At 42.6% G+C, this 26236-nt stretch overlaps 1 protein-coding gene across 1 annotated transcript in view; it reads right to left on the reverse strand.

Moving 5' to 3' along the window:
- DNAH6 (dynein axonemal heavy chain 6) overlaps positions 1-26236 on the reverse strand; it is a 3261518-nt gene that overhangs the window by 1261600 nt on the left and 1973682 nt on the right. Inside the window, 1 exon segment of the mRNA XM_029602297.1 lies at positions 11613-11848. Within this exon segment, the coding sequence (XP_029458157.1) occupies positions 11613-11848 (236 nt within the window).

Here is a 26236-nt window from a genome sequence, read left to right on the forward strand (position 1 = left end):
AGGAACTTTCATCCAGGCCCAGGTTTCAAATGACTTAGAATATCTTGTCATATCTAGATTCAACTTGGGCCACAATAAGTGTCTACAAATCAATTGTGATGTCTTGGCTAGTCTGAAGTGCCCAGCCAACTGCGAATCATAGCAGACTTGAAGTACCTCCAAACTGGTACTGGTTATAAAGTAACACATCATGTTCTTGGGAGTCATAAAGAGCCATCCGGTGCTTGGTATTTCTGTAGTTCTTCCTGAATGTTGGGAACTTGGCTTCCTGTGTCATGGATCAGGGACAGCATATCTGGGGAAAGTGTAGCTCCAACAATCCATTGCGGGTCAATACTATACTGTAAGGGAGCCTCTTGCTTTGGTAGGTCATGGTAGTATTTGCTTTTTTAAGATAAGGCATCAGCTTTTCCATTCTGTGTTCCTAGATGGTATATAATTTGGAAGAACAATGCCTATTATAACTGTCAGGGGATCAAGTCCTTGGCAGATTGGAGATATTCTAATGATCAGTGAGGACTTGTTGCAGAGGTGGACCCTTGGCGTGAGAAGTTGGCGCTACCCGTGGGGAAACCCCCACAGGCCCCCACCATTGGGAAGTGGGGCCCAACGGGAAGCGGAGGTTGACTGGAGATTCGGCAATAACAGCCCTCATTCCCCGCAGGTTGGGCCCTTGGGAACAGAGGCCGGCTGGTCTTAGGTGGACCTCTGCGTGGTTGATCCCAGAGAGAGTGTCCAAGGCAGTGTGCCAGGAAGTAGCGGATTCACAAGGTCTGAAGGAGCAAGGTCGAAGACAAGTCCAGGCTCCAGAAGCAGGCATGCGATTAGGAACAAAGTTAAGTCCGGGCTTGTGAGTAGGCAGATGCCTAAAAGTAGGCCAAGTACAAAGGCAATCCACTGGAGACAAGATCAGGTTCAAGCTGGAGTCAGGGCAGGCAGCTGAAGACAAGGTCAGGTTCAAGCTGAGGTCAGGGCTGGCGGCTGAAGACAAGGTCAGGTACAAGCGAGGGTGAAAGCTAAGGAATCCATCCAGAGAGTAGTCAGGTACAAGTGAGAGTCAAAGCCAAGGAATCCATCCAAAGAGTAGTGGGAACAGAAAGCTGGAACTGGAACACAAGGACTGGAACAGGATGAGGTACTGGAACAGGTACACTGGAACAAGAGCAGGTACTGGAACAGGAACCCGAACAATAGATCAGGAACAGGTACTGAAAAGAGAACATAACGAGCAGCAACTAAGCACACGACAGGAAGCATGGAGACCTGCTACCAAGGCAAAAAATGAATGGCAGAGCCCATCTTATATAGCAAGGCTAAGAGACATCATCATTCGGGGCCACGGGAGGGTATCCCGCCACGGTCCCTTTAAAGTCAGCGAAGGGCGTGCGCACGCCTAAGGAGGGCAGGCTGGAACTAGGAGATGGCGGCGTCTCCCTTCAACACACGTGGGAAGACCCGACCGGGACCAGAAGAGGCCACGGAGCTGCCCGAGGAGCCTGGGAGCGTGAGCGCATAGGTGACTGCCTACTGTTGCCAAGGAGGAAGGGCCAGGTCCATGACCCAGGCATCAGGGGTGAGAAGAGCCAGCCATGGGTCTGCTGCGGCTGGGAAACACAACAGTACCCCCCCCCCCCCCCCACCTTTATGCCCCCCTTTTGGAGGTCTGGATTTGCCTGGATGGGCTTGGTGGAACTGCTAAAGGAGGCATTTATACAGGATGTTACATGCTGGTTCCCAGGAATTTTCTTTGGGACTGTACCCCTCCCAAGAGAGGAGGTACTCCCAATGGTGGCCTTTCCTCCAAACGTGCAAGACTTCTACTAGGTAGATAGTGTCAGTCTCCGAGATGACTTGTGAGGGCACTGGAGCCTTACGGGATAGCCAAGAAACTACTAGAGGCTTGAGTAGCGAGACATGGAAAGAGTTGTATACTCCCAGCATAGATGGCAGACGGAGCTGATAGGTCACTATGCCGATACGTTGAGCAACCGGGAAAGGCTTGATATACCTGGGAGCGAATCGCTGGGAGGGGAGCTTCAAATGAATATCGTGGGTGCTCAGCCATACTTTGTCACCAGGTTGGAATTCAGGAGCAGGTTTGCGAAGGGCGTCCAAAGATTTCTTGGCACGTGCGGCCACTTGGCGCAACTGTTGGTTACTGCCCGTCCATAAGGCCTGAAGGGCATCCGCAGACACCCTTCAGGCCTTATGCTGGATAAGGCACCGTAAGGGGAATTGGCAAGGGAGGCCAAGGCTGTCTGCCATATACCAGAGAAAAAGGGGAGACTCCCGTGACTGCTGTAATGTGCGAATTATGAGAAAATTCGGCCCTCGGGAGTTGTTGGGCCCAGTTGTCTTGTTGGTCGTTGGAGTAAGCACTGAGAAAGCACTTAAGGGAGCAGATCATCCGCTCGGCTTGGCCATTGCCCTGAGGATGGTAAGTAGTGGTTAGGCTGATGGAGATTCCAAATTTTTTGCATAGCAAGCACCAGTAGCAGGCGACAAACTGAGGCCCCCCCCTGTCAGAGGCGATGTCTTCAGGAAATCCACGGAGACAGAAAACGTGGAAAAAGAACAGACATGCAAGTTTGGACATTGAGGGCAAGATGGGAAGCAGAACGAAGTGAGCCATCTTGGAGAACCTGTCCATGACCACCCAGATGACAGTGTTCCCCATCGACATTGGAAGGTCCACCACGAAATCGGTGGACAGGTGAGTCCAGGGTTCTTCAGGGGCAGGCAGAGGCTGTAGAAGACCCCAAGGTCAGCCCATAGGAGGTTTCTGATGAGCACATGTAGGACAGGAGTCTACGTAAGCACACATGTCAGAAGTCATGGTGGGCCACCAGTAGTAGCGCTGTAGGAGGGACATAGGCCGGCACGTCCAGGATGGCCAGCTACTCTAGAATGGTGTGGCCATTCTAGAACTTTTTCACAAAGCTGCGGGGCACCACTGTTTTACCTGTGGGCACGGTCACAGTGGCAGACAAGGAAATGCAGGCTGGATCTATGATATGCCGAGGCTCGTCTTGGGAATCCTTGGGTTCGAACGAATGAGACAAGGCATCTGCCTGGAAATTCTTCTCGGCTGGACGGTATCAAAGTCAAATTGAGTAAAGAATAATGCCCAGTGGGCCTGATGAGCATTCAAACGCTGAGCATGCCGAAGATGCTCTAGGTTCTTGTGTTCTGTGAAGATCGTAAACTAATGTTGGGCGCCCTCCAGCCAGGGGCGCCATTCCTCAAGAGCAAGTTTAATCGCAAGTAGTTCTTGATCCCTGATGCTATAGTTTCACTCCACAGGGGAGAACTTATGGGAATAGAAAGAACAAAGATGCAGAACCCCTTTTGGGGAAAGCTGACTCAACACTGTCCCAGCTCCAATAGCAGAAGCATCAACTTCAATGATGAAGGGGTGGTTTGGGTGCAGGTGTCGCAAGCAGGGTCCTAGCAAGAGGGCATCTTTCAGTGCTTGAAAGGCCACAATCGCCTCTGGGGTCCAGTTCTTAGTATCACTCCCCTTACGGGTAAGGGCCGTGAGGGGTGTGGCAACCAGAAGTGGCAGTAGTAGTTGGTAAAACCAAGGAACTGCTGGAGTGCTCGGAGACCTGTAGGTTGGGGCCAATCTTGGATGCTTCATAGCTTACCGGGGTCCATGGAGAAGCCATGTTGGGAGACGATATATCCCAGGAAGGGTAAGCTCTGCTTCTCAAATAACCACTTATCTAGCTTGGCGAAAAGGTGATTCTCCCAAAGGCGCTGCAGCACCATGCGGACATCCAAACGATTGGTAGCAAGATCCTTAGAGAAAATAAGGATGTTGTCTAGTTAAGTGACGAGCTTCACATAAAGCAGGTTGCAAAAGATTTCATTGATCATGCATTGGAATATTGCAGCGGTGTTGCAAAAGCTGAATGGCATCACAAGGTATTCATCATGCCTGCTGTTTTCTACTCATCTCCTGCTCTAATATGAGTGAGAATAAAGGCCTCTCAAATATCCAATTTGCATAAGATACAGGCTTCCCAGGGCAGTGAGTAATGATTCTAAACTGTAATCCTGTTCAGGGCTCAGTAGTCCAAACAAAGGCATAGGGTCCCATCTTTTTTCTTCACAAATAGGACAGGTACCCCTGCCAGAGAGCTGGACCTCCTAATAAAGCTTTTCTGTAGTTTCTTACAGGGCTGCAAGTTCTGGCTCTGACAAGGAAGTTTCTGATTGGGCAACAGGAAAATAGCACAGTCATAGATTCGGTGAAGGGGCAGTCAGAATTCTTTTTCTAAAAATTGTCCCCATATTTCCAATATTTTTGTGAAGCTCTGGCCATGGCTCAGTTATAAGATTAATGCCTTCTCTGGGTCTATTCTCAGGGATTGGAAAACCCTGCATGGCACAAAATTCTAAGGGAAATATTTCCCCACTGAACCAGTCTATTTGAGGATTATGCTTTTTAAGCTATGTGATTTCCAGAATGATTGGCAAGTGAGGGGAATGTGATGAGGTCTCAATATGGTCCAATGCATATTCTCAGTGGTACAGTTTCTTGGGTCACTGGGCTGGACTTAAGTAAGTTACCATCAATCATCTTTTCAAGGTCTGGGACTCATTTAGTTCTATGGAGAAGTTGGAGTATGTCTGCCATGGCAATGTCCATAAAGTTTACACTTGTGCTTAAATCCACAAGGGCATACTGTATCAGACTTTCTTGAGCTGTGGGGAGGTGAAAATTAATATTCCCTCCAAATGTGGAATACTCCAGGAGTTTGGCAAGGTCTCTGAAGCTGTCAGAAACAAGAGAGACTATGAACCCTTTCCAGTTTGATTCACCTGGAAACCTGGGAACCAGCGCTTGGTCATTCCTTGAGGGTCGCTTTTGAGGACAGGTTAGAGCATAGCGCCCAGATTCTTCAAAGTACAAGCACAAGTTAAGGCATTGTAGTGCTCCTTTTCCTCAGGGGCCATTCACAATCATCAAGTAGCCACCTGTGTAGATTCTGAAATTGGCATTTTGGGGAATGCTGGCACCACAGGAATTGGATTCAGATAGCCTCACTATTCTTTTCATTCTCTCCACTGCTCATTCAGGCAAGTGTCAATTTTAATACAGAGATCAATTAATCCATTTAATTCTTTTGGAGGATCCAATCAGGCCAACTCACTCTTAATTTCTTCTCCCAAGGCCCTCCGTAACTTGTACCACTGGACAGGCTAGCACTGGAGAACTCCTGAGGGTACATCAAGAAATGCAGATGGCACTGATTAATAAATCCTTGGAAATATCCTGGCTTGCAATCAAAGTGCTTTGGCAAAGGCATGGTGTTCAAATGCACTGGTTGTGACTGGACTGGAGGTTGCTGAACTAAAGCTTGCTGTTGGATGGCATTTTCTGCTTGCAGCTGTTCTACTTACCAGCACAAAACCTAATTTTCTGCAGTACAGCTGTTACAGAGAATATAGCATAATAAAAGAAGCCACTTCTTACTTTGTATATACAAATTTGAATTTATTCTGATTAGAACATTTAGAAGAATTATCATTGTTTTGGACATCAGATAATATATTGTTAAACAAACTTGATAACAGATAACAAACAGTGAATAAACATTTTATTATTAATTACAGTTTAAATAATGTATACTATAAGTAGCTTCTTTCATAATATTTTCTAGAGATCTATGGGGAATATTGTAATAATGTGGTGCAATCCTATATTTCTGCCATTCATTTCTGCATTGACACTCCTAATTGTCCTGATGGACTTGGTAAGGTAAGTGGGGAGACAGCTTGCAGCAATGTTTCCTTCTATTTGATCTTCTTCTTCTTCTACAAGGTTTGCATTATAAATAGCACCCTTTTATAATTTTCTCCACACATTGAAAATGTAATTGCGAACAAATGTCTCTTTCTGATTGGATATATATTTCAATCCTTTTTCTCAAAAAATCTTCATGTACCAGTCTTATATAAATAGCCAAACTAAAGATATTGCTAGCCAGAAATGGTCATTGCTATAATCAGGGGTATGTTGTACCACACAGTAACAAATGTCCAACTGCAGTATTTTTAAACAGATCAATGACTGCATCTTTGTTTGATAGACAGCAACATATGGCACACTATTTTAAATCCACAGCAGTTCTTGTCAATCTTTCAGCATGCACTATCCATTTAAAAGAAATGCAGAAGTCTTCAGACCTTTTTATGACTAAAAAGTCATTTTCAATATTTGTGTGTCAATGCAACAAACAAACACAAGAATCAATTATTCCTTCCATTACATTACAAAGCAATCTGACCTCGTAATGAATTTTTCACCTGTACAGGGGTGTGAACCCTGTACAGGTGCATAGCTAGGGAGTGCTGGATCAGAATTAAGTTTGCAGCAAACTGTCAGGTTCCTGCCCTCTGGTTACTCACAGACATGGAGAAGGACTATGGGGGGCTTGGGCTAGATTTTGGACAGGCTTGAGACAGTCAGGAGTCCAGCAGGTTGCACACAGGAATGATAGTGGACTTGAGTAGCAAGCTGCAGTGCTGGCCAAAACTGTTCAGAGTAGTTAAATCAAGAGCAGATTGTGATAAATTGCAGGAAGACCTTGTGAGGCTGGAAAATTGGGCATCCAAATGGCAGATGAAATTTAATGTGGATAAGGGCAAGGTGATGCATATAAGTAAAAATAACCTATGCTATAATTACACAATGTTGGGTTCCATATTAGGTGCTACAACCCAAGAAAGAGATCTAGGCATCATAGTGGATAACACATAGAAATTGTCCGTTCAGTGTGCTGCAGCAGTCAAAAAAGCAAACAGAATGTTGGGAATTATTAGAAAGGGAATGGTGAATAAAACGGAAAATGTCATAATGCCTCTGTATCGCTCCATGGTGAGACCGCACCTTGAATACTGTGTACAATTCTGGTCGCCGCATCTCCAAAAAGATATAATTGTGATGGAGAAGGTACAGAGAAGGGCTACAAAAATGATAAGGGGAATGGAACAGCTCCCCTATGAGGAAAGACTAAAGAGGTTAGAACTTTTCAGCTTGGAGAAGAGACGGCTGAGGGGGGATATGATAGAGGTGTTTAAAATCATGAGAGGTCTAGAACGGGTAGATGTGAATCCCAAAGTTCTTACTCTTTCGGATAATAGAAAGAGTAGGGGGCATTCCATGAAGTTAGCATGTGGCACATTTAAAACTAATCGGAGAAAGTTCTTTTTTACTCAACGCACAATTAAACTCTGGAATTTGTTGCCAGAAGATGTGGTTAGTGCAGTTAGAATAGCTGTGTTTAAAAAAGGATTGGATAAGTTCTTGGAGGAGAAGTCCATTACCTGCTATGAATTAAGTTAACTTAGATAATAACCACCGCTATTTCTAGCAACTGTAACATGGAATAGACTTAGTTTTTGGGGTACTTGCCAGGTTCTTATGCCTGGATTGGCCACTGTTGGAAACAGGATGCTGGGCTTGATGGACCCTTGGTCTGACCCAGTATGGCATGTTCTTATGTTCTAAAGTCATGAATAGTTCACACAGAAGAAGGTTTAGTTTGGAAGCTAACTTTACAGACCTAAAGCTGGAGTCAGAAACAGATTCACAATAAAGCAAACTTGAAAATGAGGCTGGATTTAAAGGCCATGAACTGGAGTCAATAGCAAATTCACAGTGAAGCAAGCTTGGAATAGAAGCTTGACTTGCAGGCCAGGAACTGGAATCAAGAGTAAGTTGCACCTTTAGAAAGTAGCAGATTCTGTAGCAAGAGGCAGGTCAGCTTTTGGGTTGCTGTGAATAGTTTCCTGCTTCCCAACAACCTCTTATAGCTGAGCCCCAGCCAATCCTCATTGACCAGGAGTATGACCTCCAGAGTTCTCAGCCAAACTTCTCTTCTACCACTTTTGCTTGCTTCAGGTGCCTAGTTGTTCTAAAAGCTAAGAGTCTGGTCCTGAACTTTGGGTTTGACAGTGGTTCAAGCCCCCACCAGGGTCTTGACCTGACAACGGTTTTGCTGCCACCTTGATGTACTACCTCAGGGTTCTTGCTGACATTTTTTCTTGCTGCCATACCCCATACCCCAGACTCTACACCTTAGGGTTTTCTTGGTACAATGGGTAGCTGATTTGCATCTCTCATGGTGTCTTGGGGTCTTCATGCCACTCTTTGTGTTGCTTTGTTTTACTATTAGTGCCAAGGTTTTATTTTATTGTTGTTTTTGCTGCATTGCTGCTTCCTTCCTCCTTAATGGTACCTTAGGATATTCATGCCACTATTAGTGCCAATTTTCTTCTCTTGTGCTACCTTTGTGGGTTCATGCCACTGTTATTGGTGCCCTCTTTTGAAGCCTTGAAGCGTTCTTGCCATTTTTGATGCTGCTTTGTTCCTCTGATGATGCCTTGGACAACTTCTGCTACTTCTGGTACCCTTTTGCCTCTTCACGGTGCTTCAGGCTATTACTGCTACTTTTGGTGTCACTTTGATATAGCCTTGGTGGTTTTGGGTCCTTTTCCCTCTTCCGATGATGTCTATCCATAGGTTTCATTAGAATTGATTAGAAAAACAGTTTTGAAGCTCAAAATAGGTTGCATTGCTTCTCCCATTGACTTTTATGGAACAAATACATGAAAATTGTTTTTTTAATTTAAAGCAAAAAAAAAATTGAATGGAGGTACCTTAGAAACAGATAATTAAATAAAAAAAATTGTCTCTGCAAAAGGTAAGACAAAGGTCAGGGGGGTTTTACAGTAGGGCTAGGGAGGGAAAGGTTAGGGGAAGGGTGGGAAGGTCAGGCTATGGGGAAGGGAACGTGGGAAGGCAGCACGGCTCGGCGTGCGCAAGGTGCAAAATTGTGTACCCCTTTGCGCGAGCTGACCCCCAATTTTATAACTTGCGCATGCAAGTTATAAAATCGGGTGTAGATGTGTGCATGCCAGGTAGTGCGTGCACCTTTTAAAATCTACCCCAAAGTGTAAATTCTGCATGCAGTCGTCCATACGCTGACTAAAATCATAAACCTATCCCTAGAAGAAGGAATAATGCCAGATACACTGAAAGGAGCAATAATAAAACCAATAATTAAGAAAAAAAACAGTGATCCCCTTATCCTAAACAACTACAGACCAGTATCAAATCTTCCTTTAATAGCTAAACTAATAGAGAAAACAGTACAGAAACAGTTAGCTGAACACCTGGACATCAACAACATACTGTACCCATCTCAACACGGATTTCGAAAACACTACAGCACTGAGACTCTGCTCCTCTCTCTAACAGATAACATTCTAAGAGGCTTTGATAGTGGTAAACACTACATTCTACTAATGCTTGACCTATCGGCAGCCTTTGACACAGTAAACCATAAAATACTACTAAAAAGACTGGAGGAAATCGGATTACACGGTCTAACATTAAAATGGCTCAGTTCATATCTAGAAAACAGATTTTTCCAAGTTCAGATCAACAACACATTATCAGAAAAAATTAATCTCAAAACAGGAGTTCCACAGGGATCAGCCCTATCAGCGACCCTTTTTAACATATACATGCTACCATTATGCCACTTACTTGCAGGGCTAGGAATTATACACTACATTTACGCCGACGACATCCAACTAATTCTACCCATAGAGGACACTTTAGAGAAAACATTAAACCTAGCCAACATGTACCTAAGCATTATAAAACAACTACTGACACAAATGGAACTTGTAATTAATATTGATAAAACAGAATTTCTACACTTAGAACGAAAACATTCTGAAATCAGTCAAACCTCAATAACACTCAAAGACAACCAGAAAATTGAACTAACTGGAAAAGTACGTAACCTGGGTATAATTATAGATCCTGAATTCAATCTGAAACAACACATATCACTAAAAGTAAAGGAAGGTTATGCAAAGCTCATGGTACTCAGAAAACTTAAACCACTACTAACTCAAAATGACTTCCGAACAATTCTACAGGCACTAATTTTCTCCAGCACGGACTACTGCAATGTTCTTATGCTAGGATTACCTAATACGACATTAAGACCCCTGCAAATACTTCAGAACACAGCAGCTCGAATACGAACCGGAAAAAGAAGGAGGGATCATATAACTGAAACCCTAGCAGAGTTACATTGGCTACCAATTGAACACAGAATTAAATACAAAACTCTATGTATCATTCACAAACTAATTTATGATGAGAAATCAGATTGGCTGAACACAGCATTACGGGTACACACTCCACACAGGTACCTCCGATCAGCAAATAAAGCACTCCTAACCATTCCATCAGTTAAAACAGCAAGACTGACACAAGTGAGAGTAAGAGCCCTATCACTAGCAGGACCCATAATCTGGAACACAATGCCTCCAGAGATCAGACTACAAAGTGATCTCAAGGCATTCAAGAAAAGTTTAAAAACATGGCTTTTTAAACAAGCATTTTACAAAGAGATGAGAGAATAGAGAGAAATTATTCAGGAAAAGACAGAAAGGCACCGACACACAGTACTTAGAACTCTACAGTAGATTAGTCTATGAACTCTACACCACAATAAGCTTAACTATAATACTAGGTGTGATAAAACTACCCGTGTAAGTACCTTGGTACAATTGGTCATAAACTACTTCACTAAATGACTATGTCTAATGATATATTGTAACCGAATCTCTGACGGCACCTGTTAGAATGTACTATAGTACACTTTTACCTACATTAAATATGTGCCTACATGTAAACCGTTGCGATGGTATTTAACTTGGCAACGGTATAGAAAAGTTTTTAAATAAAAATAAATAAATGCACCTAAGGTTACTAATGAGAGCTAAAGTGTGTTTTTAATGGTCAATTGTAAATAGGCCACTTAAAGTCGATATTCAGCGCCACTTAGCTGGATAAGTTTGGACTGATCCGGCTAAGTGGCGCTATTTGAATATTCATCCATTTTCAGGGGCCACCACTTAGTTGGATAACTATTTATCCAGTTACTTATCCAGCTGAAAGTGGTGGGCAGGACAGGGGCATTCTGGAGCATGGCTAGCTGAGTAAATACTAATACTAACCAGATATACTAACCAGATATACATATCCAGCTAAGTTTTAGAGAGGTGGGCATATTCAGCAGCACGGTCACACTGCTGAAAATCCTGGGTAAGTTAGCCAGACATATTTATCTGGTTAACTATCTCAGCCAGATAGTGGCTGAATACCTGTCTTTTAGTAAATTAAATGAAATTTAACATGCACTAAATAGTACATGTGTTTAGTACATAGTTCTCAATAGAGAGAGGTAAAATTATGGAATATTTTGCCAGTAATAGTTATGATTATAGCACTACATAATTTCAAAGGTAAACTGGATGTATTTTAGAGACAATGAGGTGGGTATGACAATGTATCTGCATACTAGGATAAAATGCTAATCCATTTATTTCTAAGCTGATACTTTATATAGAGTTAGGAGGATTTTTTTTTCTGTTGCAGAACTGGTTATACATATATTGCTTTTACTTTTTCCTGTATACCATGTAGAAAGCTGTTAGAAAATAAGAAGGTTTAAATCAACAGAACTCTGATCAATTTTCAATCTAACCAAAAATGAAACTTTTTCTTTGTAACTCACTTTGCATTTAAAAGAATACAGATAGCTTCCATAACAGTCATGACCAGATCTGGTGGTTTAGTAAAAACACGTATTTCAGAAATATCGGCCTTATCTAATGAATCAAGAGCTTTATTTGCTGCATCTAAAGCTGGGAGAGCCTCATCTAGATCCCGCTGGGCATCATCGGCAATTGCCTGGGTCTCTTCGGCTTTTACTTTAGCTATTGCTTCATCTTCTTTAACAATACGGCGAACCTGGAAATTAACAAGAAAATAAATATTAAAATAGTCAATTCAATCATGTTTCAAGGCAATTAATATAAGATATTTACTGTGTCCAAGATGCTCCTAATTGACCACAATTTAATGCCTCAGGTCACTCAGATAATACCGGAAGATAGCTTCCCTGCCTGACTAAATATAAATGTTTTCAATAATGATTTAAATGAACTAAAACATGGTTCCATGCATATTAATTTATTTAAAATTATTTTTAGGTGGTGTACAAAATAAAATATTCAATACAAATAAACATAACAAACCAAACCAAAACAGAGCTCTAAAGGATGTTAAAAATAAATACAACCTGCAGAAATCTATCAACTTCCAAAAGTTTGGGTATAACAATGCCTTTAATCATTTTCCTAAATGACGTTAAGCAGGGGTCAGTTCATATTGCATCATATGCCAGACTGTAGGCTCTGCTAGTGAAAAAAACTCAGTTTCTAGTTTTATCCAAGTGAGCAGCATGATTTAAGGGATCATCCAATAAATTTGTTCCCTTGTGACTTCAGCTGCCGAATTGTTGTATATTTCTTTAAAGCTGTACTTGGACCGGTACTTTCCAATATATTTATAAATGATCTGGAAAGGAATACAACGAGTGAGGTAATCAGATTTGCAGATGATACAAAATTATTCAGAGAAGTTAAATCACAAACTGATTATGATAAATTGCAGGAGGACCTTGTGAGACTGGAAGACTGGGCATCCAAATGGCAGATGAAATTTAATGTGGACAAGTGCAAGGTGATGCATATAGGGAAAGATAATCCATGTGGTAGTTACACAATGTTAGGTTCCATATTAGGAGCTACCACCAGTGTGCTGCAGCAGTCAAAAGAGCAAACAGAATGTTAGGAATTATTAGGATGGGAATAGTGAATAAAACAGAAAATGTCATAATTCCTCTGTATCGCTCCATGGTGAGACTACACCTTGAGTACTTTGTACAATTCTGGTCGCCACATCTCAAAAAAGATATAGTTGCAATGGAGAAGGTACAGAGAAGGGCGACCAAAATTATAAAGGGGATGGAATAGCTCCCCTATGAGGAAAGGCTAAAGAGGTTAGGATTACTTAGCTTGGAGAAGAGACAATTGAGGGGGATATGATAGAGGTCTTTAAAATCATGAGAGGTCTAGAATGGGTATATATGAATCAGTAATTTACTCTTTCAGATAAGTTCTTGGAGGAGAAGTCCATTAACTGCTATTAATCAAGTTGACTTTGGGAATAGCCACTGTTATTACTGGCATCAGTAGCATGGGATCTAAATAGTGTTTGGGCACTTGCCAGGTACTTATAGCCTAGTGTGGCCACTGTTGGAAACACTTGGTCTGACGCTTGGTCTGACCCAGTATGGCTATTTGTTATGTTCTTATGCTGACAAAAGCTATAAGGAGCTTTCTCATGAGGGCCTTAAAAACCAAACACCAAGATTGGAGATGTGCTGGCGGGTCCGCTGTGTGACCTGTTCAATAGATCCCTAGAAACGGGAGTGGTGCCGAGTGATTGGAGAAGAGTGTTGGTGGTCCCGCTTCACAAGAGTGGGAACAGAGAAGAGGCTGGTAACTACAGACCAGTTAGCCTCATTTCAGTGGTGGGAAAAGTAATGGAGTCAATGTTGAAAGAGAGAATAGTGAATTATCTACAGTCGGGAGAATTGATGGACCAGAGACAGCATGGATTCACCAGGGGAAGATCCTGTCAGACAAATCTGATAGACTTTTTTGACTGGGTAACCAAGGAATTGGATCAAGGAAGAGCACTTGATGTCATCTACTTGGATTTCAGCAAAGCTTTTGATACGGTCCCGCACAGGAGACTGGTGAATAAAATGAGTAGCTTAGGAGTGAGTGCCGAGGTGGTGGCCTGGATTGCAAACTGGTTGACGGACAGAAGACAATGTGTGATGGTAAATGGAACTCTCTCTGAAGAGAGAGCGGTTTTAAGTGGTGTACCGCAAGGATCCGTGTTGGGACCGGTCCTGTTCAATATCTTTGTGAGCGACATTACGGGCGGGATAGAAGGTAAGGTTTGTCTTTTTGCGAATGACACTAAGATCTGCAACAGAGTGGACACGCCGGAAAGAGTGGAGAGAATGAGACGGGATTTAAGGAAGCTGGAAGAGTGGTCGAAGATATGGCAGCTGAGATTCAATGCCAAGAAGTGCAGAGTCATGCATATGGGGAGTGGAAATCCGAATGAACTGTATTCGATGGGGGGGGGGGGGGGGGGGGGGGAGGCTGATGTGCACGGAGCAGGAGAGATACCTTGGAGTGATAGTGTCTAATGATCTGAAGTCGGCGAAACAATGTGACAAGGTGATAGCTAAAGCCAGAAGAATGCTGGGCTGCGTAGAGAGAGGGATATCGAGTAGGAAAAGGGAAGTGATTATCCCCTTGTACAGGTCCTTGGTGAGGCCTCACCTGGAGTACTGTGTTCAGTTCTGGAGACTGTATCTCCAAAGAGACAGAGACAAGATGGAGGCGGTCCAGAGAAGGGCGACCAAAAGGGTGAATGGTCTTCATCGAATGACTTATGAGGAGAGATTGAAGAATCTAAATATGTATACCCTGGAGGAAAGGAGGAGCAGAGGTGACATGATACAGACTTTCAGATACTTGAAAGGTTTTAATGATCCAAAGACAATGACAAACCTTTTCCGTCGGAAAAAAATCAGCAGAACCAGAAATCACGATTTGAAGCTCCAGGGAGGAAGACTTAGAACTAATGTCAGGAAGTATTTCTTCACGGAGAGGGTGGTGGATGCCTGGAATGCCCTTCCGGAAGAAGTGGTGAAGACCAGATCTGTGAAGGACTTCAAAGGGGCGTGGGATAAACACTGTGGAACCATAAAGTCTAGAGGACATGAAAGAAGAGTAGGTGGCTCACGGGAATGACGGCTACTGCCTGGAGATAATACCCTTATTCAATAAACATACACACGGTTCATGCGACTCCAACATTGCTCTAAGCTTCAACGGCAAGAGGAAACGTGGAAAAAGATTTGCATTCACAAAAAAAGCGGGGAGTATCTGGCTTGTTATGGCGGTTACTACCCCAAACCAAATAAGCATGGTACTTCACTTTCAATGCATATCCAGCATAGCTCTCTGCTTCAACGGCAGGGGAGAAAGTCAGATACTTCACTTTCAATGCATATCCAGCATAACTCTCTGCTTCTACGGCAGGGGAGAAAGACTGATATTTCACACATATTCAGCATAACTCTCTGCTTCAGCGGCAGGGGAGAAAGTCAGATACTTCACTTTTAATGCATATCCAGCATAACTCTCTGCTTCAACGGCAGGGGGAATGAAGAAAAGTAGATCTATATACAGACAACAACCAACAAGGTCTGAATTATTTAGTCTGGGTAAACAAATAAGCATGGGTATAGCTTGCTTATTGCGGCGGTTACTACTCCTAACTAATTACGCTAGATATTTCACTTAGAAGCAGTTCTCACACTGCTCTCTACATTAATGGTGGGGGTGGAAGGGAAATAGAATCAAAAGGTTACTAAGAGCCAAGAGTAACAGATAAGAATGAGAAAAAAAAAAGTGCAAAACTTGCTGGGCAGACTGGATGGGCCGTTTGGTTTTCTTCTGCCGTCATTTCTATGTTTCTATGTTTCTATTAAAGCTGGAACCAGTGTAAAAAGTGCAAGAGGGAAGAAATATGCTCTTGCAGACTCACATCCATCAGTATCTGAGTGGCAACATTCTGTACAACTTGTAAAAAATTGTAAATTAGATGCTGACTACCCAATATATTCCAATATATAATGCATTTCAATAGCCCAACCTTAGACCCACCAGTGCTTGCAAAACTGACCTAAAGTCATGAGAGTTAAGAAATGGCATCAAATGTTTCTACATACAGAGCTTATAACAAGCACTATGGGTTACTGCCTTAATCTGAGGAACAAAAGATAAAACAGGATCAACAATAATACAGGAAACAGTTCATTGACAGTATAGTCTCCCTGTTGATGAACTATTTCCTGTATTGAAGTTTTCTGAATAAACCTCTTCCTGAGTAACATTCTGATGTGACGAGATGTTGAACAGCTATCATAGTATGGTCACATATCTCATTTCTTGATATTTTCTATATATATATATATATATATATATTATATTTATTTATTTATTTATTTGTTTTCTATACTGACATTTGATCTGAGATATCACATCGGTTTACATTCAGGTACTGTAGGTATTTCCCTATCCCTAGAGGGCTTACAATCTAGATTTGTACCTGAGGCAATGGAGTGACTTGCCCAAAATCACAAGGAGCGACAGCGGGACTCGAACCCTGGTCTCCTGGTTTGTAGCCCACTGCTCTAACCACTAGGCTATTCCTCCTCCAAAAAATAAATATACAATGCATCAAATAAAAAAATATACAGTAACAGTTCATCCATATGTGTGATTGGTTCACTCCAATCTCTTCTACTGAGGAAAAAGGGAAACATTAATTCCCTATTTGAAGAGAGAGAGGAACCTCCAAAGATGGAAACCTGGGCAGCACTATTAATTCAGTTATATCAACATTTAACCTCAATTTATTTGCATGCCTCCAACTGTTTATACTCATAATATAGGTAGTTACTATAATGTCTCAGCAACTGAAAAGCGTTGGCTGAGTAAGTAACTTAGCTAGATATGACTTATCCAGCTAAGTTACAAGGGATATTCAATGGAATAGCAGATGAGGCAGGGCCTTGAAGCACCCGTCTCTACAGTGATCGAAGAGAAAGGGGCCTACCCAAGTCTCACCTACTGGATATGATAAGTTAAACAGGAATGAAACTCTGATGAGTGGCATGGGTGTGAGCCCCTAGAATTGTGGCATAATAGATACAATCTCTTAGATGAACCTACGAGGCCTATGCTGACAGCTAGTACATGAGCTCTGGAGCGGGACAGGTTGCAGCTTCACCTTTACCAGCAGGTTAAGCTCTTGGGTTCTGGCAGCTGGCAGGCCTTAGGTGGGTCCCTAGGGTGGCAGAGTAAGTAAGAGTCCAATAACATGCTGAGGTCAGGGTAGGCAGGAGACAGGAGATACCAGAAACAGGCCAAGAGTCAGGGCAGTTGATAGCAAGTGTGGCCAGGTCGAAGGAATCCGGGAAACTACAGACCGGTTAGCCTGACTTCAGTGCCAGGAAAAATAGTGGAAAGTGTTCTAAACATCAAAATCACAGAACATATAGAAAGACATGGTTTAATGGAACAAAGTCAGCATGGCTTTACCCAGGGCAAGTCTTGCCTCACAAATCTGCTTCACTTTTTTGAAGGAGTTATTAAACATGTGGATAAAGGTGAACCGGTAGATATAGTATACTTGGATTTTCAGAAGGCATTTGACAAAGTTCCTCATGAGAGGCTTCTAGGAAAACTAAAAAGTCATGGGATAGGTGGCGATGTCCTTTCGTGGATTGCAAACTGGCTAAAAGACAGGAAACAGAGAGTAGGATTAAATGGGCAATTTTCTCAGTGGAAGGGAGTGGACAGTGGAGTGCCTCAGGGATCTGTATTGGGACCCTTACTTTTCAAGTGATCTGGAAAGGAATACGACGAGTGAGATAATCATATTTGCAGATGACACAAAATTGTTCAGAGTAGTTAAATCACAAGCAGATTGTGATAAATTGCAGGAAGACCTTGTGAGACTGGAAAATTGGACATCCAAATGGCAGATGAAATTTAATGTGGATAAGTGCAAGGTGATGCATATAGAGAAAAATAACCCATGCTATAATTACACAATGTTGGGTTCCATATTAGGTGCTACAACCCAAGACAGAGATCTAGGTGTCATAGTGGATAACACATTGAAATCGTCGGTACAGTGTGCTGCGGCAGTCAAAAAAGCAAACAGAATTTGGGAATTATTAGAAATGGAATGGTGAATAAAACGGAAAATGTCATAATGCCTCTGTATCGCTCCATGGTGAGACCGCACCTTGAATACTGTGTACAATTCTGGTCGCCGCATCTCAAAAAAGATATAATTGCGATGGAGAAGGTACAGAGAAGGGCTACCAAAATGATAAGGGGAATGGAACAACTCCCCTATGAGGAAAGACTAAAGAGGTTAGGACTTTTCAGCTTGGAGAAGAGACGACTGAGGGGGGATATGACAGAGGTGTTTAAAATCATGAGAGATCTAGAACGGGTAGATGTGAATCGGTTATTTACTCTTTCGGATAGTAGAAAGACTAGGGGGCACTCCATGAAGTAAGCATGGGGTACATTTAAAACTAATCAGAGAAAGTTCTTTTTTACTCAACGCACAATTAAACTCTGGAATTTGTTGCCAGAGAATGTGGTTAGTGTAGTTAGTATAGCTGTGTTTAAAAAAGGATTGGATAAGTTCTTGGAGGAGAAGTCCATTACCTGCTATTAAGTTCACTTAGAGAATAGCCACTGCCATTAGCAATGGTTACATGGAATAGACTTAGTTTTTGGGTACTTGCCAGATTCTTATGGCCTGGATTGGCCACTGTTGGAAACAGGATGCTGGGCTTGATGGACCCTTGGTCTGACCCAGTATGGCATTTTCTTATGTTCTTATGTTCTTAAGGATAAGGTCAGGTCCAGGCAGCAGGCAATTGAGATCAGGTCCAAGTCTGAAGCAAGAGGTAACTACCAGGAGATCAGATCAAAGAAGGGATGAGGACTGTTGAGGAGAAGCTGGGCAAGGCAGGCAGACTGGGCAAAGCAAGGATGGATGAATCATGCTGGACAAAGTAAAGCTGATCGAGGCAGGTTGGGCAAGGCGAGGCTGTACAAGGCAGGATCACTAGAACAGGAATGCAAGAGAAACACTCCCTGCTCTAGACAGATCAGTTGCTGAGGTAGTGACTGGCAGCCCTTTAAATACCCCAGGGCTCGTGACATCATCCAAAGGCATTGCAAGATGTTTCCCACTGTGGGCCCTTTAAAGATTGTTGCGGACCATGCATGCGCCTAGGGGAACCTCAAGGAGTGGCCGGAGCATGGTGGTGTTTGAGCGGCATTGGAGCCATGACCACTGCAGGGCCATGCCATTAGTGTAGCTAGTCGCAGACCTACCCTGCAACTGGCCAAACATGAAAGTATCCCCACTACAACGTTCACTCCCCAAATTTCTGGGTTTAGGTTTCCAGGGGAACCTCTTGTGGAAGTCTTTCAAAAGCTGTAGGGCTTGGAGGTTCCAGGCAGGTTCCTAGGAATTTCTTCAGGGCCAAAGCCCTTCCAGGAGATGACATATTTCACCTTGTTTTGGATCTGTATTGAGTCTATAAATTCCTGGACTTCATATAAGATGTCTTCTTCAATTGTTATCTCTGTGGGCTTGAGTGGGGGTCTAGATGGCCATGAGAGAATGGCTGACTTCAACAGTGATACATGGAAGATGTTATGTATGTGGAGTATGCAGGGCAGTTTTAGTTTATAAGCCACTGGCTGCACTTGCTGGATGATGGGAAATGGTCCCACAAATCTCGGATTCAACATTAAGGAAGGCATCTTAAGATGCAAGCTTTTTCTACGGAGCCATGCTAACTCTGCAGGCTGAAGTTGAGGAACTGGATGTCATTTTTTATCTGCTTGCTTTTTAAAACATTTAACTTCTTCCTCGAAGAGTCAGTGGGATTTCTGCCATAGTTCTTGGAGTTCTTGCCCCATGATGTTAGCCACTGGACATGTGACAGTAGTGGGGATGGGTAATGCTACCCGAGGATGGGGCCCAAAGAGTAGGTAGAGGGGTTCAGAACCTGTCGAGCTTCCCACATGGTTATTGTAACAGAACTCTGCTCATGAGAGAAGGTATGCCCAGTTATCTTGACCCTGATTCACATAGGCCCTTATAAAGGATTTAAAGGTTTGGATTAACCCATTCAGACTCTCCATTGCTCTGAAGGTTGAAGTGAATTCCTAGGCATTACCAAATTTCTTGCATAGGCTCTTCTAGAAGCAGGCCATAATTGTACTCCTCTGAAAAAATATGGGATGGTGCACATGCAGATGAAAATTGTGCAGAATGAAGAAATTAGGCAGTTCAGGTGAAAAAGGGAGTCCAGGGAGAGGCATGAAATGAGCCATCTTACAATAATGTTACACCACTACCCATATTGTGGTGTTACCTCTAGAAAAGGGAAGGTCTCTGACAATGTCAGTGGCCAAATGAGTCCAGGGCTCCTTGGAGGATGACAGTGGCTATTACAACCTTCATGGTTGGGCTCAAGAACTCTTATTCATGGCACAGGTAGGGCAGGAATCCAGGCATCATTTCAAGTCAACTTTCATCTGTGGCCACCAATAACGATAGAAAATTAGTTCTATGATCATAAGAACATAAGAACATGCCTTACTGGGTCAGACCAAGGGTCCATCAAACCCAGCATCCTGTTTCCAACAGTGGCCAATCCAGGCCATAAGAACATGGCAAGTACCCAAAAACTAAGTCTATTCATAGAAACATAGAAACATAGAAACATAGAAATGACGGCAGAAGGAGACCAAATGGCCCATCTAGTCTGCCCCGCAAATTTTCTCTCTCATACTTATCTGTTTCTCTTAGCTCTTGGTTCGATTTCCCTTCCACCCCCACCTTTAATGTAGAGAGCAGTGATGGAGCTGCATCCAAGTGAAATATCTAGCTTGATTAGTTAGGGGTAGAAGCCGCCGCAATAAGCAATCTGCACCCATGTTTATTTGTTTTACCCAGACTGTTATACAGCCCTTATTGGTTGATTTTCTTCTCCCATGCCGTTGAAGCAGAAAGCTATGCTGGATATGCATCGAAAGTGAAGTATCAGGCACATTTGGTTTGGGGTAGTAACCGCCGTAACAAGCCAGCTACTCCCTGCTTTGCGAGTGCGAACCCTCTTTTCTGGATGTGTGAAGTATCAGTTTTTCTTCTCCCCTGCCGTTGAATCAGAGAACTATGCTGTATATGCATTGAAAGTGAAGTATCAGGCTTATTTGATTTGGGGTAGTAACCGCCGTAACAAGCCAGCTACTCCCCTCTTTGTGAGTGTGAATCCTTTTTTCCACATTTCCTCTTGCTGTTGAAGCTTAGAGCGATTTTGGAGTCACAGTAAGCCTGTGTATGTTTATTTAATAAGGGTATTGACTCCAGGCAGTAGCCGTCATTCTGGCGAGTCACCCACTCTTCATTGGCAGCCTCTTGACTTTATGGATCCACAGTGTTTATCCCATGCCCCTTTGAAGTCCTTCACAGTTCTGGTCTTCACCACATCCTCCGGAAGGGCATTCCAGGCATCCACCACCCTCTCCGTGAAGAAATACTTCCTGACATTGGTTCTGAATCTTCCTCCCTGGAGCTTCAAATCGTGACCCCTGGTTCTGCTGATTTTTTTCCTTCGGAAAAGGTTTGTCGTTGTCTTTTGATCATTAACACCTTTCAAGTATCTGAAAGTCTGTATCATATCACCTCTGCTCCTCCTTTCCTCCAGGGTGTACATATTTAGATTCTTCAATCTCTCCTCATACGTCATCCGATGAAGATCCTCCACCTTCCTGGTCGCCCTTCTCTGTACCGCCTCCATCTTGTCTTTGTCTTTTTGAAGGTACGGTCTCCAGAACTGAACACAGTACTCCAGGTGAGGCCTCACCAAGGACCTGTACAAGGGAATAATCACTTCCCTTTTCTTACTCGATATTCCTCTCTCTATGCAGCCCAGCATTCTTCTGGCTTTAGCTATCGCCTTGTCGCATTGTTTCGCCGACTTCAGATCATTAGACACCATCACCCCAAGGTCCCTCTCCTGCTCCGTGCACATCAGCCTTTCCCCCCCCATCGAATACAGTTCATTCGGATTTCCACTCCCCATATGCATGACTTTGCACTTCTTGGCATTGAATCTCAGCTGCCATATCTTTGACCACTCTTCCAGTTTCCTTAGATCCCGTCTCATTCTCTCCACTCCTTCCGGCGTGTCCACTCTGTTGCAGATCTTAGTGTCATCCGCAAAAAGACAAACCTTACCTTCTATCCCGTCCGCAATGTCGCTCACAAAGATATTGAACAGGACCGGTCCCAAAACCGATCCTTGTGGTACACCGCTTAAAACCGCTCTCTCTTCAGAGAGAGTTCCATTTACCATCACACATTGTCTTCTGTCCGTCAACCAATTTGCAATCCAGGTCACCACCTCGGCACTCACTCCCAAGCTTCTCGTTTTATTCACCAGTCTCCTGTGCGGAACCGTATCAAAAGCTTTGCTGAAATCCAAGTAGATGACATCGAGCGCTCTTCCTTGATCCAATTCCTTGGTTACCCAGTCAAAAAAGTCAATCAGATTTGTCTGACAGGATCTTCCCCTGGTGAATCCATGTTGCCTCTGGTCCATTAATTCTCCTGACTGTAGATAGTTCACTATTCTCTCTTTCAACAGTGACTCCATTACTTTTCCCACCACCGAAGTGAGGCTGACCGGTCTGTAGTTGCCAGCCTCCTCCCTGTTCCCACTCTTGTGAAGCGGGACCACCACCGCTCTTCTCCAATCTCTTGGTACCACTCCTGTTTCTAGGGATCTATTGAACAGGTCACACAGCGGACCCGCCAGAACATCTCTGAGCTCCCTCAGTATCCTTGGATGAATCCCATCAGGCCCCATGGCTTTGTCCACTTTCAGGTTCTTTAGCTGTTCCCATACATTCTCTTCTGTAAAAGGATTTTCATCTATTCCTCTTCCCTCCAGTTTCTTGTTGTGTAAAGATGGTCCTTCTCCAGGGTCTTCTTTAGTGAACACAGAGCTGAAGTATTCGTTTAATATTTCTGCCATTTCTTCATCTCTCTCCATACATTGATCATTACCACCTTTCAATTTCACTATACCACTTTGGACCTTTCTCTTTTCGCTGATGTATCTGAAAAATGTTTTGTCACCATTTTTTATCTCCTTGGCAATCCTCTCTTCCGCTTGACTTTTTGCCAACTTGATTAATTTCTTTGTCTCCCTCAGTTGATACAAATATTCTTCTTTGTGTTCCTCCCTTTGGGAACTTTTATATTTCTTGTATGCTGTTCTTTTAGCTTTAATTTTGTCAGCCACCTCCTTTGAGAACCAGATAGGTTTCAATTTTCTTTTTACTTGTTACATGTTACTGTTGCTAGTAATAGCAGTGGCTATTTTCTAAGTCAACTTAATTAATAGCAGGTAATGGACTTCTCCTCCAAGAACTTATCCAATCCTTTTTTAAACACAACTATACTAACTGCACTAACCACATCCTCTGGCAACAAATTCCAGAGTTAAATTGGGCGTTGAGTGAAAAATAACTTTCTCTAATTAGTTTTAAATGTGCCACATGCTAACTTCATGGAGTGCCCCCTAGTCTTTCTATAATCTGAAAGAGAAAATAACCAATTCACATCTACACATTCTAGATCTCTCATGATTTTAAACACCTCTATCATATCCCCCCTCAGCCATCTCTTCTCCAAGCTGAAAAGTCCTAACCTCTTTGGTCTTTCCTCATAGGGGAGCTGTTCCAGTCCCCTTATGATTTTGGTCGCCCTTCTCTGTACCTTCTCCATCGCAACTATATTTTTTTGAGATACGGCGACCAGAATTGTACACAGTATTCAAGGTGCGGTCTCACCATGGAGCGATAGAGAGGCATTATGACTTTTCCCGTTTTATTCATCATTCAATTTCTAATAATTCCCAACATTCTGTTTGCTTTTTTGACTGCCACAGCACACTGAACCGATGATTTCAGTGTGTTATCCACTATGATGCCTATATCTCTTTCTTGGGTGGTAGCACCTAATATGGAACCTAATATTGTGTAATTATAGCATGGGTCATTTTTCCCTATAAGCATCACCTTGCACTTATCCACATGAAATTTCATCTGCCATTTGGATGCCCAATTTTCCAGTCTTATAAGGTCTTCCTGCAATTTATCAAAATCTGCTTGTGATTTAACTACTCTAAACAATTTTGTATCATCTGCAAATTTGATTGCCTCACTTGTCGTATTTCTTTCCAGATCATTTATAAATATATTGAAAAGTAAGGGTCCCAATACAGATCCCTGAGGCACTCCACTGTCCACTCCCTTCCACTGATAAAATTGTCCATTTAATCCTACTCTCTGTTTCCTGTCTTTTAGCCAATTTGTAATCCACGAAAGGACATCACCACCTATCCCATGACTTTTTACTTTTCCTAGAAGCCTCTCATGAGGAACTTTGTGAAACGCTTTCTGAAAATCCAAGTATACTACAGCTACCGGTTCACCTTTATTCACATGTTTATTAAGTCCTTCAAAAAAGTGAAGCAGATTTGTGAAGCAAGACTTGCCTTGGGTAAAGCCATGCTGACTTTGTTCCATTAAACCATGTCTTTCTATATGTTCTGTGATTTTGATATTTAGAACATTTTCCACTATTTTTCCTGGCATTGAAGTCAGGCTAACCGGTCTGTAGTTTCCTGGATCTCCCCTGGAGCGTTTTTTAATATTGGGGTTACATTAGCTATCCTCCAGTCTTCAGGTACAATGGATGATTTTAATGATAGGTTACAAATTTTTACTAATAGGTCTGAAATTTCATTTTTTAATTCCTTCAGAACTCTGGGGTGTATACCATCTGGTCCAGGTGATTTACTACTCTTCAGTTTGTCAATCAGGCCTACCACATCTTCTAGATTCACCGTGATTTGGTTCAGTCTATCTGAATCATTACCCATGAAAACCTTCTCCATTACGGGTACCTCCCCAACATCCCCTTCAGTAAACACCGAAGCAAAAAAAATCATTTAATATTTCCACGATGGCCTTATCTTCTGTAAGTGCCCCTTTAACCCCTCGATCATCTAACGGTCCAACTGACTCCCTCACAGACTTTCTGCTTCAGATATATTTTAAAAATGTTTTTACTGTGAGGTTTTGCCTGTATGGCCAACTTCTTTTCAAATTCTCTCTTAGCCTGTTTTATCAATGTCTTATATTTAACTTGCCAACACTTATGCATTTTCCTATTTTCTTCTATTGGGTTCTTCTTCCAATTTTTGAATGAAGATCTTTTTGCTAAAATAGCTTTTTTCACCTCCCCTTTTAACCATGCTGGTAATCGTATTGCCTTCTTTCCATCTTTTTTAATGTGTGGAATACATCTGGACTGTGCTTCTAGGATGGAATTTTTTTTAACAATGACCACGACTCTTGCACACTTTTTACCTTTGTAGCTGCTCCTTTCAGTTTTTTTCTAAACATTTTTCTCATTTTATCAAAGTTTCCCTTTTGAAAGTTTAACACAAGAGCTGTGGATTTGCTTACTGTCCTCCTTCCAGTCATTAATTCAAATTTGATCATATTATGATCACTATTGCCAAGCGGCCCCACCACTGTTACCTGTCTCACCAAATCCTGTGCTCCACTGAGGATTAGATCTAAAATTGCTCCCTCTCTTATAGGTTCCTGAACTAATTGCTCCATAAAAATGTAATTTATTCCATCCAGAAATTTTATATCTCTAGCATGTACCGATGATACATTTACCCAGTCAATATTGGGGTAATTGAAATCTCCCATTATTACCACACTACCAATTTGGGTAGCTTCCCTAATTTCTCTTAGCATTTCACTGTCAGTCTCACCATCTTGACCAGGTGGATGGTAGTATACTCCTATCACTTTAATCTTCTCTGACACACAAGGGATTTCTATCCATAAAGATTCAATTGTGCATTTATTCTCATGCAGGATGTTTATCCTGATGGACTCTATGCCATCCCAGACATAAAGCGCAACACCGCCTCCCGGGTGATCCTCTCTGTCACTGCGATATAATTTGTACCCCGGTATAGCACTGTCCCATTGGTTGTACTCCTTCCGCCATGTCTCTGAGATGCCAGTGAAGTCTATGTCATAATTCACTGCTATACATTCTAATTCTCCCATCTTACTTCTTAGACTTCTGGCATTAGCATACAAACATTTCAAAGTTGGTTTTTTGTTTGCATTTTCATTCTGCTTTTTAATTGATAGGGATAAAGTAGAATTTTTTTTATCTTAGGTGAGTTTTTAGTTATAGGCACCTGGACTCCTTTTCTTATTATTGGAACCTCACTGTCAGGATGCCCTAATTCTAATGCATTATTAGTATCCTTTGAAGATACCTCTCTCCGAACCATATGCTGCTGAGCGACTGTCGGCTTTTCCCTTTGTTCTAGTTTAAAAGCTGCTCTATCTCCTTTTTAAAGGATAGTGCCAGCAGTCTGGTTCCACCCTGGTTAAGGTGGAGCCCATCCCTTTGGAAGAGACTCTCCCTTCCCCAAAAGGTGCCCCAGTTCCTAACAAAACTGAATCCCTCTTCCTTGCAATATTGTCT

The sequence above is a fragment of the Rhinatrema bivittatum genome, chromosome 1 (assembly GCF_901001135.1).
Source record: "Rhinatrema bivittatum chromosome 1, aRhiBiv1.1, whole genome shotgun sequence".
NCBI lineage: Eukaryota > Metazoa > Chordata > Amphibia > Gymnophiona > Rhinatrematidae > Rhinatrema > Rhinatrema bivittatum.